Here is a 15,834-nt window from a genome sequence, read left to right on the forward strand (position 1 = left end):
GTTCTACTTAAAACAAAAGTGTTTTGAGACTCAACTCTTCCAAACTGGAACAGACAGAAGTATTGACAGCTTACAGGGTTATTGAATTTGACATTTGTTTTCTATCAAAGTGGCAAAATAAACATTTGGCTCATAAGCTGTAGACCAAGGATTTGTCTCAGTACATAAATGAGAATTAAGAGTGACAATGAATCTACTGTAAATATGAGGTGTGTGTGTTTAGCACACACACACACACACACACACACACGGCATTCGGACCGCCATGTGGAGTGTATGCGTGAGAGGTGGCGTTGCTAGGAGCACCAGGTTGTGTGCAGACAGTGGTAACAGAGTAGAGACGGCGGCAGCAGCCTGGCAGTGGAGAAGAAAGGAGTGGAGCAATGCCAAGAAGATTCCCCCTGAGAGACTGTAGGAAGGGGAGAAAGAGACAGACAGAGAGGGAGAGAAACACGGAGAGGGCACGCCGATATGATCATGTGTTCTCCACTGAGTGATAGAAGAACAATTAACCAAGACAAACATCTGATGGGGGATATTTCTGTACTCCGACTTGGATATAACTCTAAAAAGGTCATTAAGAAAGCACACTTATTTCAGCTTTTAGGATATTATAGATGCAAGGAAATGGTGATGGTGGAACAGCAGGGGGGGGGGGGGGGGTGGCTTGCAAGGTTGACTGGAGGGATGAGAAAGAGAAAGAGAGAGAGATGGAGTCAATCTGTTGGAGCTCATGTTTGCCGTCCCTACTCATGTCACCCATCCGTCAGATAAACTGTTAGCCTATTTCCAACCATCCCACGTCACTTCCTCACCTCTGCGCATTACCCCGCTGCGCCTTTCTATTTGTTGTCTCCTCTTCCAATTTCTCTCTTCCTTTTTCCTCCTGTGCTCTTCATTCCCTTATTTTGTCTTTAAATGGGGAGTTGTGTGAACAGGCTATGCAAATGAGATGGTTATTACCCCACTGCTCATCAAGCCGCGCAGAGGAGACATTAATAGGCTGATGAATATGCATGTGAATTTGTTAATTAAGTTAATTATTCTGCTGAAAATGCATTCGTCTTCCAAGGACATCTTCCCCAGGATTTCAACCTGCTCCACTCATTAGTCATGCAATATTTCATACACAGAGTGAGAAAGAGAGAGGGAGGCAGACAGTGGGAGGGAGAAGGAAGGGGAGAGGAGAAAATGCTGTTTTTGGAAAGTGGGTGCCATGAACAGTTGGGGTTGTAAAAGTGTGGGGTAAAAATAATGTATCTTAATGTCATCAGTGCTCACAATGGGATGTGCAGTAACTACCAAACCACATCCTGGTTTCCAGATATGACACATTATTCACAAAGAGCTGGAGTTTATACTTTCAGAGTTTTCTGCATCTTTTCGTGGCTGCTTCTACCTCACTGGTTACTTCTCCCTAATTGCTTATTAAAACCCTCTTAAATGAACTTTTTGTGCCAACTTTCCAACACATTAATTAATTGTTGTAGCCAATTAAGTGCCGTTGTGCAAATGAGCCTCATCACAAATGGTCCTATAGGGCCGACCCCTCCTTTCTCTCTCCCTCTCCCTCTGTCTCTTGCACTTCCCTCCCTCTACCACCCTCGCAGCTAGTCTTCCCAGCTGCCCTTGCACTTCAAGGCACTCGGTGCCAAAGAAGCAGAAACTGTGTCCTGGTAATGCTTCACTGTTTTCTGGACCGTTTCCAGCCTTCAGGCTCACTGATCTTAAACTTGTATGATATGTGAAAAGCAAAAAAAGCTCAGTCTATTCCTTTTGTCTGGCACATTTATACAAGAGTCAGCTCAATAAAGCTGCTTGTAAACCAACCACCAAACCCTATAGCAAATCTGTTATTGGCATTGTCTGGTTAATTCGTCTGGCGGCCATGAATCGTCAAATAGCCCGTTTTTATTTATTCACATCAGGTAAAATGTGAGTTCACCTAGAGAGATGGTGAAAAAGGAGGGTAGTCAACTTCAAAGCACTCAATAAGGTTGCCAAGCTGTTCACACGTCTCCATCCCTTGTGTTAAAACTGGAAACATGCAGAGGAAATCAAATACATGTGTTTATAGAGATGTTTCAAAGGCATCTTCTTCAACAACACAATATTTTTGACAATACAAGGAAGTCAGGAACAAAGGATGATTAGTTTTGTTTGTCATTGACTTGAGTATGTTTGTATATGCACAGTATGTAGAGATGCTACGATTAGTTGACTAATGGATCAGTCGATGGACAGAAGAACAATCAGCAACTATAATGATAATCGAATAATGTCGTGAAACAATGGCAGAAAATGCTATTTTCAGCCTCTAAATGGAGATTTCAAGACATTTAGAAACTGGGATGGTCATTTTTCACTATCTTCTGACATTTTATAGACCAAACGATTAATCTAAGCAAATAATCAGCAGATTAATCGATGATGAAAATAATCATTAGTTGCAGCCCAAACGTGTGTGCATGTTAATTCATTGTCTTACATTCTACAGCAGGGCTTCTTGTGCCATCCACAATGGTTTGCCATTTTTATCTGGCATACATTCATAATATAAAATGATGTAAGAAATGTGCTATATAAAGAAAAGAAGAAAACCCTGTCATGCAAAGGCTCAAAGTAAGAATCAGCGTAATCACAGACTGCATACAGCATATGGTGCAAAATATAATGGACAGATCGGCCTAATTTTGTTGAACTCTTTCCGAAGCTAAAAACAAGATACCCTTTTTTTGGTCAATGTCAAAATTCCTAAACTGCTCTTTAATGAGAAGCCGCGGCATTTTTTTTTTGCCGTTAGTTGAATACAATTCTACATCATGATGTTAACAACATGAAGTGACACCTCTTTCAGAATAGGGGCTGAACTTTCTTTTCTTTTCCCCTCATGTCTGGCTCTGCCCACTCTGCTGCCATTCGGACATGGCACTGATACACCCACCAGGAGGATTAGGGGAGGTTTAGCAACTGTGCCAGCCTCGCTCCCTGTGCCACCCCTTCCCTCTGCACAGAGGGGTGTCCCGCTTGGCATGGCAAGGTGAACTAGCCTCTGATTGATGGGCATGGTTTCAGCCCGCTACTGTGCTCCCCAAGGCCTGTGCCTCACTTTCCTTTCTCCTACTGCTGTCTTGGCAGCGGTGCCCACCTCCTCTTCCATGCCAGGCAGCCAGCTAAAGCTCCTGGTGGGCACATCAATTACATAGCGGCACCTCCCCTCTTTTCTCATGTCTATCTGTGGGTCTGTCTACTGTCTCAGACGATGCCAATCTGGTCCCTCTCCATCTCCACTGCTGTCTATAGCGATCTCCTGTGTGTGTTTGTGTGTGGTTGGATACCCATATTCACAAATATATCTTTGCATATGCACAAATGCACACGTATTCATGCACACACTCCTGCTCCCTCTCTCAGGCAGGTCATAATGGTTGGTGGGAAAATCCTCCCCAGAGAGCCCTCATTGCCACAGGCTCAGCTGTGCAATAGGCTCAGGTGTGTGCATGGCTGCTTTTTGCTGTTTCAAATTTCTTTATTTACTGCCTAATTGTCAATTGCTTCGTGTGACTGCCTTATAAATGAGGATATGAAAAGTACAAATTGTAAGAAAAACAAGCATCATGTTAAGACTCTGCAATTTTCTGTTTCTGAAGTCGATTAACATGAATATTTCAACCTTCCTTTGGATTTTTTGGCGGATAGTTGCTCTTGGCAAATCATGAATCATTTACTCGCGGCGATCGTACGCCATCTGGAGTCTTCATCAGATCATTGTCATTTATTTTAAGCAGTCAAAGTCAAGGGATTAGAATTCGTTTTGAAGGAATAAAGGCAAAGGCATGTTTCACCTTAAATAATATTGATACACAATCAATAATAATTGTAAAAACACTGCAAATTGGTCAATTAAAACGTATTTAAAAGGATGTCCAGCTTATTTAGTTACACAGTTAGATGTGAATACATATTATTCTGAGGCTAACGACGAAGTCTCACGTCAACTGGACTAAGATGTGAAGTAGGAACAAAACAAGAAAAGAGTTTGTCACTCACCCACCAGGAGTATGGTGCCGTACGGAAGCCCGGATGGGAAGGCAGAGAAACCGAAGCAGGCCGGGTAAACTGAAACGGTTAGCGGGGCACAATGGCGGCCGGGCCCAGTGTTTCTATGCAGAGCGCTAGCCCTGCGAGAGAACTTTCTCTCTCGGTTCAGCAAGCAGGGAACCAGACTCATGGAGATCGGAACAAATCTGAAGAGGCCACAGGTAATACACGAGACTTTTATATTCTTTGGCTCACTATTTCTTTGTTATTATAATGATCTGGTTTGCTGGGCAAAGCGACGCATGCTAACGACGGCTCAGAGCTAACTTAGCCGTCTCTGTAATGTTATCGTTGCTTTTTATGTATGTTTTTGACATATAAATTGGGTGAATTTGCAGCTTTAACTCAATAAGGTACATTTGTGAAACACAAGTTGGTGGTACTAGATAGGGTGTCATGTTTGGTAAAGTAGTTGGCAGCTAGCTTCTTGTAGTCAGCACAAAGCTAACGTTAGCAATTCGCTAACATCAACTTTGTTGAAACGCTAACTTTAGGGACTACACAAAGCTCTCTGAAAGTAATATACTGCCACCACATAAGTTTGCCTCATTTTGACTTCTAGTGTTGAACAAAAGCAAGTCAGCCTACCTAAGCAACATGAACTAACAAGCTATAGCACTGTAGTAGCCCATTATGACAGATAAACAAAACAGTTTCGTTGACATGCCCTTTTGGCCAGACTGACACAAGTAGTGCTGATGTGATGGGGTTTTTTGGGATGTCACGTGACGTGATTGATTAACGTCTTTATGTTGTGTTTTATTTTGTATTTATTGGTGCCCCAAAATCACAATTTACAGAAACGTAATGAAGACATCAATATGAATTGTACTGTATTTGTGGGGAGCTCAGAAACGCTGCTACATTGGTTTTGGTAGTGCCCTCGTTTAAATCAATTGTGGAGTAAACTTTATCATGATGGAGTCATGATTTATTGCTGATCATAGCTAGCTGATCCTGTTTACATTACTTACGAGCTAAAAATGTGTAGTTACAATTGTTATTTTCACCAAATTATATTATCATACGTAAAAAGTATACATGCAAACAACGAACATTTCCTGAGTTGATTATCCATGTAACACAGTCTACACTTAGTTGCCAGTTTCGTTTAAAATACACCTAGCTAAAACTAATGTAGTTTAATACAACAGTCCTGCAATAGGCTGAATCATACCTCAATGAATAGTACAATGTTCACTTTTTGTTGAAACTGTTTTATAGAGAGGTGTTGATTCAACTTGATGATTATTGTTGAGAATGAACTGAGTGTATTTTGTCTACAGCTGAATGTACCAACAAAAACAAAATATATTTTTCATATCATACATATATTATGAGATTGTTGGTTACTTGCTGTGTATGTTTATTTTTGTTTCAATAACAACAAATAAGTGGATGAAGATTGGCTGTCACTGTTACTATTATGTTGTTATAGCCTGATTAGATCTTCGATAGAGATGTTCGGAAGATGTTTGAAACTTGAACGTAAAATGCAATGATTAATAGTTTTCATGACGTGGTGTTTGTGTTGCATTTTAGTTTACATTTGTTGAAAAGCAAAGTGAAATGAACATGTGGTAGATCTGCTCACAGATCATATCTAGTTAAATTTGTTGTTTTTAAAGGACTGAGATGGAATAAGTGTAGTTAGGCGTTGAATATCTTTAAAATGGCTAACAATAAATGTTTATAATTTGTGTTTTTGATTACCTGTTCTCTTGTATATTGCATCTTTTTTCAGAGGCGGAGAAGCACAACCGCATGTCTGCTTTACTGGAGAAGCTTCATGGCAAACACAATGCTTCACGGCCATGGCAGGAGACCTGCAAGGTTGTGCGTCAGGCCATGGTAAGACAGACACATTCTGAGAGAGAAAATAATCAGTTTGAATTCACAAAGCACCTCTTTGAACCGTAACGGGTTTCAATATTGAAGATTCCCTGAATGTCTGGAACAAGCAGCTGTCTACCTGATTAGGTGTCACTCCTCCTGGTTGTGTTTCGACAAACCAAACGGACTAGATGCATCTCAGATGCTATGCTCAGACCTGAACCAGCCAGGTGAAATTTCAGGCAGGGCAGGAAAACATGCCGGCAACTTTGCAAGAAGCTGCTGCTAGAGGCTTACTTTTTGTATCATGAAAAGGCAACAATCAATACTCAAACAAGAGGTTATTCCCACACATTCTGTGAGAGTCATTATCTCTCTTGTCAGAGTTTAGTCAGATTGAACTCTGCACACGGTGAAATGTACATAATCTATTAATGGCTTAGTAGGAAAGCAGTTTCCCCCCTTTATTAAAATAAATGGGGACCAAAATGAGTAAATCACTTATGTACCTTTTTACGTGAGTAATTACATTCTATTTAGTAATTTTTAAAGACCTTTAAAAATGCACACAAACATAATGCGTCTTGGAAAAGTGTATTTGACAATACCTCATCAGTACCCACAAGAGAGATTCACTACCAACCTGTTCACTATACATACACAGCAATTAATCACTAACCGTAATTGCACTTTTTTTTACCTGACTTACCTGCAGGGCCCGTGCAACTGGAGTGCTGACTAAGCCAGTGCGAGACAAATTTAAACATCAGATCTCGTTAATGGTCCTTTTATATTTTCTCAGCTATTATCTTATTCCTGTGTTTTACTTCACACTGTGTCCCAGGAGAAACGCGGTGTGATGAATGCTACAGGTCACCAACTCCTGCTCACCTGCTTGGAGACTCTGCAGAGAGCGCTGAAAGGTGAGGACAGAAACACAAGGGAGAGCAGGGCAACGGTTTCCATTAGAATGTGTTACTTTCCCTCATTAGACAGGAGAACACAACTGTATGTGGAGTAAGTACTGACGAGTTGTTTTAGGACAAGCTAATAATGTAAATGCATGTTCTTATAACCAGTCGCCATTAATTGAATGCAGCAAACTTCACGTTTTCTTTTAAATGTGATGCATGAAGGCATGTCTATAGACAGTAGGAAGATCCGGCAACAATTGTATAACATATGATCGTCTCGTTATATGATTTAAAAATGTCCCCGTTCTTCTCTGCCTTCTTTTTCAGTCTCATCTCTGCCCTCCATGACAGATCGTCTAGAATCCATCGCTCGGCAAAACCTGTGAGTTCTTTCTCTTTTTCAAAGTACAGGGCATTGAGTCTGATTGCAGATTGTTTTTGTTATTTATACTCTTTTTTTTTAACAAGAGGACAGCAGGAAGCCTGGCCCGAACATATTGGGAAATTGCAAGGGCGTATCAGTGTTACATGTGCTTTTTATTTCTTTGTGAAACTTTGCCCAGAAGGTTCTTATCACCGGAGAGTTAAAATATTATGCCTTGCTTTCGGAAACCACTTAAAAACATTTTTAAATTGACCAAAGTCAAACGAGTCACTCTATCGCTTTCATTTTTGTCTCGTGTGAACAGGCTTGGCTCTCACCTCAGCCCATCAGGGACAGAATGTTACATCACATCAGACATGTTTTATGTGGAGGTGCAGCTGGACACCAATGGCCAGCTAGTGGACGTCAAGGTGGCTCATCAGGGAGAAAACCCTACGGTCAGTTTACTTTAACTTCCATATGGCTCCATAAAGCTGAGTCAAGTTTGAAGCTTATCATAAATTCTATACTTGCGTAATACAAATTAATTCCTTTAATTAATTCCAGTCATGCACCTTGATGAATACATTGTCCTCAAGTTGTATTATATTATTATCTTCTTGATTTGTTGATAACAGAGTTGTCTTGAGCTGATTCAGCATCTAAGGTGAGTAAGAATCACACACTTCACAACAACACATTTTATTTTAGAGTTTCTTATTTCTGTTTTGTGGACTGATGCAGGCACCTGTGAGAAATACTATTTGTCTGAACGCTGTCTAAATCACCTCCTCTCCTGCGTCTCATCAGGGAGAAGAACTTTGAAGAGTTTTCCAAACACCTGAAGGGACTGGTGGAACTATACAAGCTCCCCGGGGACAAGTAAGTAGACTTGTAGGCTAGTATGGATTTCTGGTTGAAGCCAATCTAAATGCTGATTAAAGGCAGTTGTTTTGTAAAAGACGGATATTACACGTCTTTATGATTTATTATTGTTTTCATGTCAATTATATCTAATTTTCTTACTTAATTTCTGTGTTCCAGTAAGCTGAAAACCAAGATGTATATAGCACTGCAGTCTTTAGAACTTGATCTCACCAAGATGATGCACATGTTTAGGTAAGTTCATAATATCTCCTTTTTGTCAACCTTTTAAATCATCCATGTATTTGAGCTTCATCTCATTTTAATATTCAAGTTGCACTGTTATCATTTAGAGTCATGCAGGGAAGGGAGACCTATTCAGAATGTTAAAAGGCACAATTGTTGATTTTGGAGGGTGTATTACTAACTAACTAATCTATGTAATAAATCAGTACATGTGGTAAAATACACATCTACCTAACCAGGAGTATGAATTACTACTTCTTTACTTAAAGCCTGATTCAAGCATCTCTTTTTGTCATTTCAAAAACTTTTGATTGATGTGTGTTTTCTAGGTTAGCAACCAATGCTAATGCAGTGGAGACTATTCTTCATGGCAGTGTGGGCCTGCTGACTGCCAGGAGTGGTGGCCATCTTGTTTCTCTTCAGTGTTACATGTCCCCTTTTGAGATATTTGAGGAGGGACCGGACTCGCAGCTTAACTTACCAGATGGTAACGGTAAGTGCATAGAGCAAGTGAATCAAATCATAAATATAAATAAGAAGGATAAGGCCATGTGATTTGCTAAAGGATCCTTGTGTGACCTGTCTCCTTGTCTGGACTCTTGGGTAATCTTTGCAGTTCCACGTTCTCTGGGTGTCAGTGTTTCTGTGACAATCGAGGGAACCTCTCCTGTCTACAAGCTCCCAATCACGCCACTCATCACTGGATCCCATCCAGTGGATAACAAAGGGTAAGAAAGAGTGCCTCCCTTTATCAGGGAACTTATACATATCCTGTTATGAGCAAAATCTGTGCAAGAACTATTGGCATGCAAAATAAATGTATTAAAGGCAGCTGATTCATTTATTTTTGGTGTATTTCAGGACACCTTCCTTTTCCACTGTGACCAACTCCAACTGTGTGGACCTGCCTGCTTGCTTTTTCCTCAAGATGAACCGCCCCATGCCTTTCTCTCTGTCCTTTATTCAGAGGCTGGGCAATGCTACTTGTGAGTTTACCTCACGCACACCATATTCGGAATAAATATGTACTTATAGGACAATGCTCAGTTTGTTGGATAATTTCTTTTCATTTCATTTTTTCACAGCAATCCCAGTGTTTGAGAGCTCCCCCAGCCTCTCACCTTTATACCAGCTAATTGTCCAGAGCCAGCGGCAGCTCCTTGAGGAAGGCAGCTCCACGCCGGCGCCTTCACGCAACATGCACTTCTATTTTGTGAGCAGACATACGCAAAACCGCCTCACACATAATTAATGTCTTCTTACCTTTTTATTAATTTCTTACTATATTCAGCCTGTGCTTATGGTTTAATTGTTTTGTCGCTACAGTAATATTGTAAGACCTCTCTGTTTCTTTTTTCTTGGTTGTTTGTAATTATGGTCAACTATTGGAATTAAGACTGCTCTATTTTTGGGCTTATTGGGAGTAAAATCATCAGCATTACTACATTGGTACAGAGCTATTCTTCCAATTATTATGACCATTTCTCTCCGTCAGGATTACTATTGCAGCAAGTCTCTGTATACTGTAACATCTGTAGCATCTGTACTTCTCTCTGCCATCTTGGCTTTTGGAAAACAGAAGTTTAGTGAAATGTAATTTTCTGTTATTCTGCAAATAAATGAATGGTTTAATGGAAGATGGTGCTTTACTGCTCATGAACGACCGCTACATTCATGTTCTGTAGTTTGTTAAGGAAAACATCGATTTAAGTAAAAATAAAGATACACACAGCCAGTACACCAAAGTTTAGATTAATCCTAGAAGAAGAAAAAAACGACCTCTTTATGCTTTTCACAGACGTTGCCAGATCAGCAGCACTGTTACTTCCTGAATAGTGATGCCCCGGTGCAAGATGGTCATTCTCTTCAAGGAGTACTGGTATCCAAGATCCCCTTCCGCCACCCAGCCCAAGTGCCCCTCTTGTTGGATATCATCCGGCACCAGGCAGCCTATAACACTTTGATTGGCAGCTGTGTGAAACGAACTTCCATCAAAGAAGGTAACTACTGTTCTCTGTTTTATGTATTAAATAATATTTGACAAGTGAATCATATTTACTGTTCCCTCAGATAGTGCAGGTCTGCTGCAGTTTGAAGTATGTCCTCTTACCGACTCGAGTTTCAGCGTCTCATTCCAGCATCCGGTCAATGAGTCATTAGTCTGTGGTGAGCATTACTTTTACATAATCTCACTAATCCAGCATATGTTGATATTCCTTTAAACATACCCAATAGTGATACTGCAATGTATGAAGTGTTGATTATTTTGCATTATAAGTCTTTTTCTTATCTGATTCCTCTGTCCTCCTTCATCTAGTGGTAATGGAGGTGATAGACTCCAGACAGGTGTCCTGCAAACTATATAAAGGACTGTCAGATGCTCTGATCTGCACTGATGAATTCATCACCAAAGTGGTCCAGCGGTGAGTTTGTTAATTCCTCCTGAATGCATAAATATGAATAGTATGCTTTAGGGCTGCAACTAAAGATTATTTTCATTATTGATTAATCTGTTTAACATTCTCTAAACTAATCCAATAATCGTTTGGTCTATGAAATGGCAGAAAATAGTGGAAAATGTTCTTGTTTTGCCAGTCCAAAACACAAACATATTCAGTTTACTATGATCTAAAACAAAAAGCAGGAAATCTCCATATTCTAGGATGAAAACAGCATTTTCTGCCATCTTTGTTAATTCCATTAACGATAAATTAATTGTCAAATTAGTCGTGGATTTATTTTTCTTTCTGTTGATCGAGAAGTTGACTAGTCGTTGTAGCTCTAGAATGTTTTTTATGGTAATTGTTTCCATCCACCCCATAGATGCATGTCCATCCCTGTAACGATGCGGGCAATTCGAAGGAAAGCCGAGACCATCCAGGCAGACACTCCAGCCCTCTCACTAATTGCACAGACAGTGGAGATCATGGTGAAGAATAACCTGCCACCCTCCGGTAGTCCCACCTACCCCATGGCAGTAGATGATGGAACTAACCCTATGGGACTGCCTGGGCTCACAGAGGGCAACACACCCACAGGAGGAGGACCCCCTGGGGGACCTAATTTTGGAGGTCCAATTACTTCTCTGTTTGGGGCTTCCCGTACAGAGAGGCAAGCCCAAGGAGGAGAATGCCTAACCCAAGGAGGGGTGGCTGGCCAGCAACAGTTGCAGCAACAACAACAACAGTCTGGTCAAGGCCATTCAGATGACTACAATAAAGTCACCCAGAATCCCATACTGACAAGTCTATTACAGATAACTGGAAGTGTGGGCTCTAGTCCCAGCTCCCAGAATGCCCCACAACCCCACCAAACTCCACCCCTAACATCCTCCCCTGCCAGCAACACTAAGAATCATCCTATGTTGATGAACTTGTTGAAAGACAATCCCACACAAGATTTCGCCATCCTATATGGTTCTAGTCCATTAGAGAGGCAGAATTCTTCATCTGGCTCCCCACGGACCGAGAGCATGAGTGGAGCCTGCCCTGGGGGTAACTCAAAAGGAAAGAAGAAGCGCCCAAGGGGGACAGAAAAGGGTGGTGTAATGCCTGGAACTGCAGCAGGTGGGGGAGGTGGCAGTTTAGGCATGAAATCACAACAGGGATCTTCCATGCAGCAGCACCACCATCATGTCTCGCATGAGGATGATTTCCACCGTGAGCTCCTCTCTATGGATGTGGACGCATCTCAAAATTCTCTCTTTGACGTTAACCTGACTGGTGATGGCCTAGACACACCCCATAGCATCACTCCAGCACCAAGCCAATGTGGAACACCGCCGTCTGGCCCCAGCATGCCTTATTCACAGTCTCATGTCCAGTCTCAGCAACAGCAACCACCAGGAGCTGTACCGCCTCGTATGGTCCGCCTCTCTAGCTCTGATAGCATCGGACCTGATATCACAGAAATCTTGTCGGATTTGCCCGAGCAGACAGGCAAAGGCAGCGGTGGGAGCCACGGGCAGCACCCCATGGGCAGTGGTGGGGAGGATGGAGGTCCTCTAGGTACACCCATCCGTGACTCCTCCAGCTCCGGTCAGGGCAGCGCAGTGTTCGACTCGGCAGACATTTTCAACACAAACAGCAATGAGAATCCTTTTACTGATGCTGCTGACCTGATTGCTGAGGCAGCTGCAACTGCTGCCACGCCCACCAGCGATTCTTCTTCCACCAACTTCTTCCCTGATGCTGCTGATTTCAACCCTGACCTCCTGACTTCAGGCCATGGCTTCTCCCAGAACTACTTTGATGACAGCTCTCCAAGTGCAGATGGAGACATGGACCTGGTCAAGGGTTTTGGGGGAAGTAGTCAGCAGAATACCCCGTCGGGAACACCTCAGAATCCCACTCCACATGGGCAGAGCACCCCAGAGCCTTCGCTGAAGGACCCTTTTGATATGGGGATAGTTTTTGGAGGCAACAGTGGTGGTGGTAAACCACTTCTGGGGCAAGCTCCTGATTTGGGAGAAGCACATAGCGGAGGGTCCCCGAGCCCCCTCATAATGGGCCTAGCAGCGGCATGTGCTGATTTTAAATGTGCAGAACCCAAAATGAAACTGCAACAGGGACTCATGCGACCAAAGGATGAAAATGGGGGTAACGGAGGGAGCAGTTCTGGGATTGGGATGGGGATGGGGATGGGGACCAGTTCAACAGAGGGCAAACAGGTCAAACGTAGCAGAACCCCATCCAGTGAGGGAAAGTCTAAAGAGAAGCCTCCCAAACGCAAAAAGATGGACCCTGATGGCAAGTCCCCCTCTCACAGCTCAGGGGGACGGCCATACACTCCTCCTAGTGGTGGCTCAGGTTCTGGGGGAAGTATAAGTGGAGGAGGCTCCAAGTCTCCTGGTAGTTCAGGGCGCTCGCAGACTCCTCCCGGTGGTGCCACACCTCCAATCCCCAAAATCACTATTCAGATCCCAAAAGGGACCATAACTGGGGGGAAAACATCATCCCATAGTGGATACACCTCCAGCAGCTCAGCCACAAGCAACACAGGTGGAGCAGGGGGAACCAGCAGTAGCAAAAGCCATCATTCTCACTCATCTTCCTCTGGGAAGATCAAGTCCAAAGAAGGCTCCACGACACAAGGCAACAGCTCCAAGCCAGGGAGTGCAGGAATGGGTGGAGGGGGGCCATCCCAATCTAAAGGCTCCTCACAGGGAATGAGTGTTGGCAAACCAGGAACCTCCCCAATCACCAAGCATGGGCTGTCTGGGCCTGGAAGTAGCGGTAGTGGGATTGGAAGTGCTAATAAAATGAAGCCTCAGGGGGGCAAGCCTCCTGGGTCTCTTATGAATCCCAACATAAAGCCCAACATCTCCCCTTCTCACTCCCGCTCCAGTAGCTCTGACAAGTTGTCCTCCCCTATGAAAATGCAGCAGTCCCAGGTTCCAGGAACACCTCCTTCTTCCAAGGCTAAATCGCCGATGGGCTCGGGAGGTGGCAGCTCTGGAGGGTCCAAGTCTTCTTCTGGTGGAGGCATGAGCTCCCAGAAGCCAATTGGTGGGAGCTCCTCTGGTTCCACATCTTCCTCATCATCCTCCAGCTCCTCCTCATCCTCTGGTTCCATGACTTTCTCAGGAGGCTCCCAGTCTCAGTATGGGGGTGGGGGAGGTGGAGGAGGGGCAGGAGGTGGAAGTGGAGGCAGTGGTGGAGGTGGAGGAAGCGGGGGTGGAGGTGGAAGTGGTGGAGGTGCTGGTCAGAACAATGCAAACAATCCCAACGCCAAAGGGAAGTCTCCCAGTCGAAACAAGAAACCCTCTCTTACGGCAGTCATAGACAAACTGAAGAGTGTAGGTGGAGGAGGTGTAGGGGAGGATGGTTGTGAGGTAGGGCCACCAGTAACTGGTTCGGGATCTGCTCCTGGTGGTGGTCCTGGAAATGTTCCCGGCAGTGGACCTTCAAACATGGGTTCTTCCAAGCATGGCTCGTTGTCCCAAAGTGGGGAGTATAAGCGGGAAAAGTCTGATAAAGAGGCAAAAGCAAAAGTGTCTGTTTCTGTTTCTGGTAACAGTGGGGATAAAAAGCTGATGGACCCAAAAACGGGTGGGGGGAGTGCGACTGGTCTGGCCAAAATTATCATTAGCAAACCTGATGGTGGCTCACCAAGCATCAAGGCCAAAGTGACCCTTCAGAAAGCAGGGGACGGATCTGGTGACTCTATGCGTCCCCAAATTTCTAGCCTCAAAGCTTCCCCCCTCTTCAGTGGCTCCACTCCCAAGCATGACCGCTCCTCCCCGAGCCACAGCCGCTCGCCAGGATTCACACCACTCAACCATGACAGCGAGAGTGAATCAGGCAGCAGCTCAGTGGCTGAGAAGTCCCACCAGAACAGCCCCAGCTCGGACGACGACCAGACCATTCGTCCGCTTCCTCCCCAGGATTACATGAGCTCCATCCCTCTCAGCTCAGGAGAGAAGCACAAGAAACACAAGAAGGAGAAGAAGAAACAGAAAGAGAGGGAACGGGAGAGGGACAGAGACCGAGAACGGGACCGGGACAAAGAGAAAAAGAAGTCATCTATGTCCATGGGGCCGTCCTCGCATCCAATAAAAGCAGACAGTTGGTCCAGGTCACCCATCTCCGCTTCAGATTCCTCTTTGTCCATGCTGGGTTCTGAGCGTCCATCCCGGCCCAGTCCAATGTATATGAGAAATGAAGATGACGACCTCATGGACTCAGCCCTCACTGGAAACCTTTGATTTTATTATTTTTCTTTTCTCATGTTTTTAACACATGCCTTTTAACATACAAATTAAACTTCTATTTATTTAACTCAAGGCACAATTTGTAACTGGATACAAGGATATTGTGTCTCTGAGTGATCATTGTCTTGTTTAAGCTGTATTTTAATGTTATACTTACTGTTCAGTATCAGTGTAAAGTATCCAGGGATTTGGATGTCAGTTGTTATCCAAATACCAAAATACCAACTACCCAAAGCTTCATTAAGGAAACGGATTCAAACAGTATATTTTCAGACAAATTAACATTATTTTTGTCTTTCCTGTGATGTCAGAATGTCTTTTCATTTCACATTTAATACATTTGCCAGCTGTTAAAAAAAAAAAAAGTAATGTAAAGCAAGAAGGGTACAGTGTTCAGTAGCCTTGTTTTTCAGATACAACTAGGAGTTTTTAGATTTTGATACATTTTAAAGTGTTGATGTGTTAGTGTGGGTAAAGATGATGATGAGGAGGATAATGGAGAAAAGAGACATGCTGGAAATTTTTTAACTGTAGAAGTTTTGGAAGCTTGAAATAAACATTTCACTTGTGGAAAAAGTTCACTGTCACATTTCTTTATTGTAGTATCATGTGTATTTACCCATTTTAATTTACATTTACGGTAACAATCTCGAAATACTATATTAATTTAAAATTAATTTGATCATTATACTTCCTAACTGTTGAATGAGTTGCTAGAGATAGAGCAAGTATTATTTATTTTCCCCCTTGTGCTCAACGGCTCATCTACAACACCTACACTAGATGGCAGCAGTGTATCA

The 15,834-nt window shown here is 43.1% G+C and overlaps 1 protein-coding gene across 1 annotated transcript; it reads left to right on the forward strand.

Moving 5' to 3' along the window:
* Positions 1-4,060: 4,060 nt before the first annotated feature.
* On the forward strand, positions 4,061-15,613 carry med1 (mediator complex subunit 1). The gene is made up of 16 exons (XM_029456357.1): positions 4,061-4,262; positions 5,846-5,952; positions 6,779-6,857; positions 7,176-7,230; positions 7,538-7,670; positions 7,851-7,879; positions 8,023-8,094; positions 8,257-8,331; positions 8,652-8,815; positions 8,939-9,050; positions 9,184-9,308; positions 9,408-9,535; positions 10,121-10,322; positions 10,393-10,488; positions 10,640-10,745; positions 11,146-15,613. Exons 1-16 carry the CDS (start codon positions 4,142-4,144, stop codon positions 15,026-15,028), a joined length of 5,487 nt encoding a protein of 1,828 aa, XP_029312217.1. The 5' UTR covers positions 4,061-4,141; the 3' UTR covers positions 15,029-15,613.
* The last annotated feature ends 221 nt before the right edge of the window (positions 15,614-15,834 follow it).

The sequence above is a fragment of the Cottoperca gobio genome, chromosome 19, assembly GCF_900634415.1.
Source record: "Cottoperca gobio chromosome 19, fCotGob3.1, whole genome shotgun sequence".
Taxonomy (NCBI): Eukaryota; Metazoa; Chordata; class Actinopteri; order Perciformes; family Bovichtidae; genus Cottoperca; species Cottoperca gobio.

Coding starts and splice junctions, on each gene's coding strand:
- med1 (XM_029456357.1), top strand. CDS start 4,142: ATGGCGGCCGGGCCCAGTGTTTCTATGCAGAGCGCTAGCCCTGCGAGA. Junction 7,671..7,850: donor ATCAGGGAGAAAACCCTACG/GTCAGTTTACTT, acceptor TGTTGATAACAG/AGTTGTCTTGAGCTGATTCA. Junction 8,095..8,256: donor TACAAGCTCCCCGGGGACAA/GTAAGTAGACTT, acceptor TCTGTGTTCCAG/TAAGCTGAAAACCAAGATGT.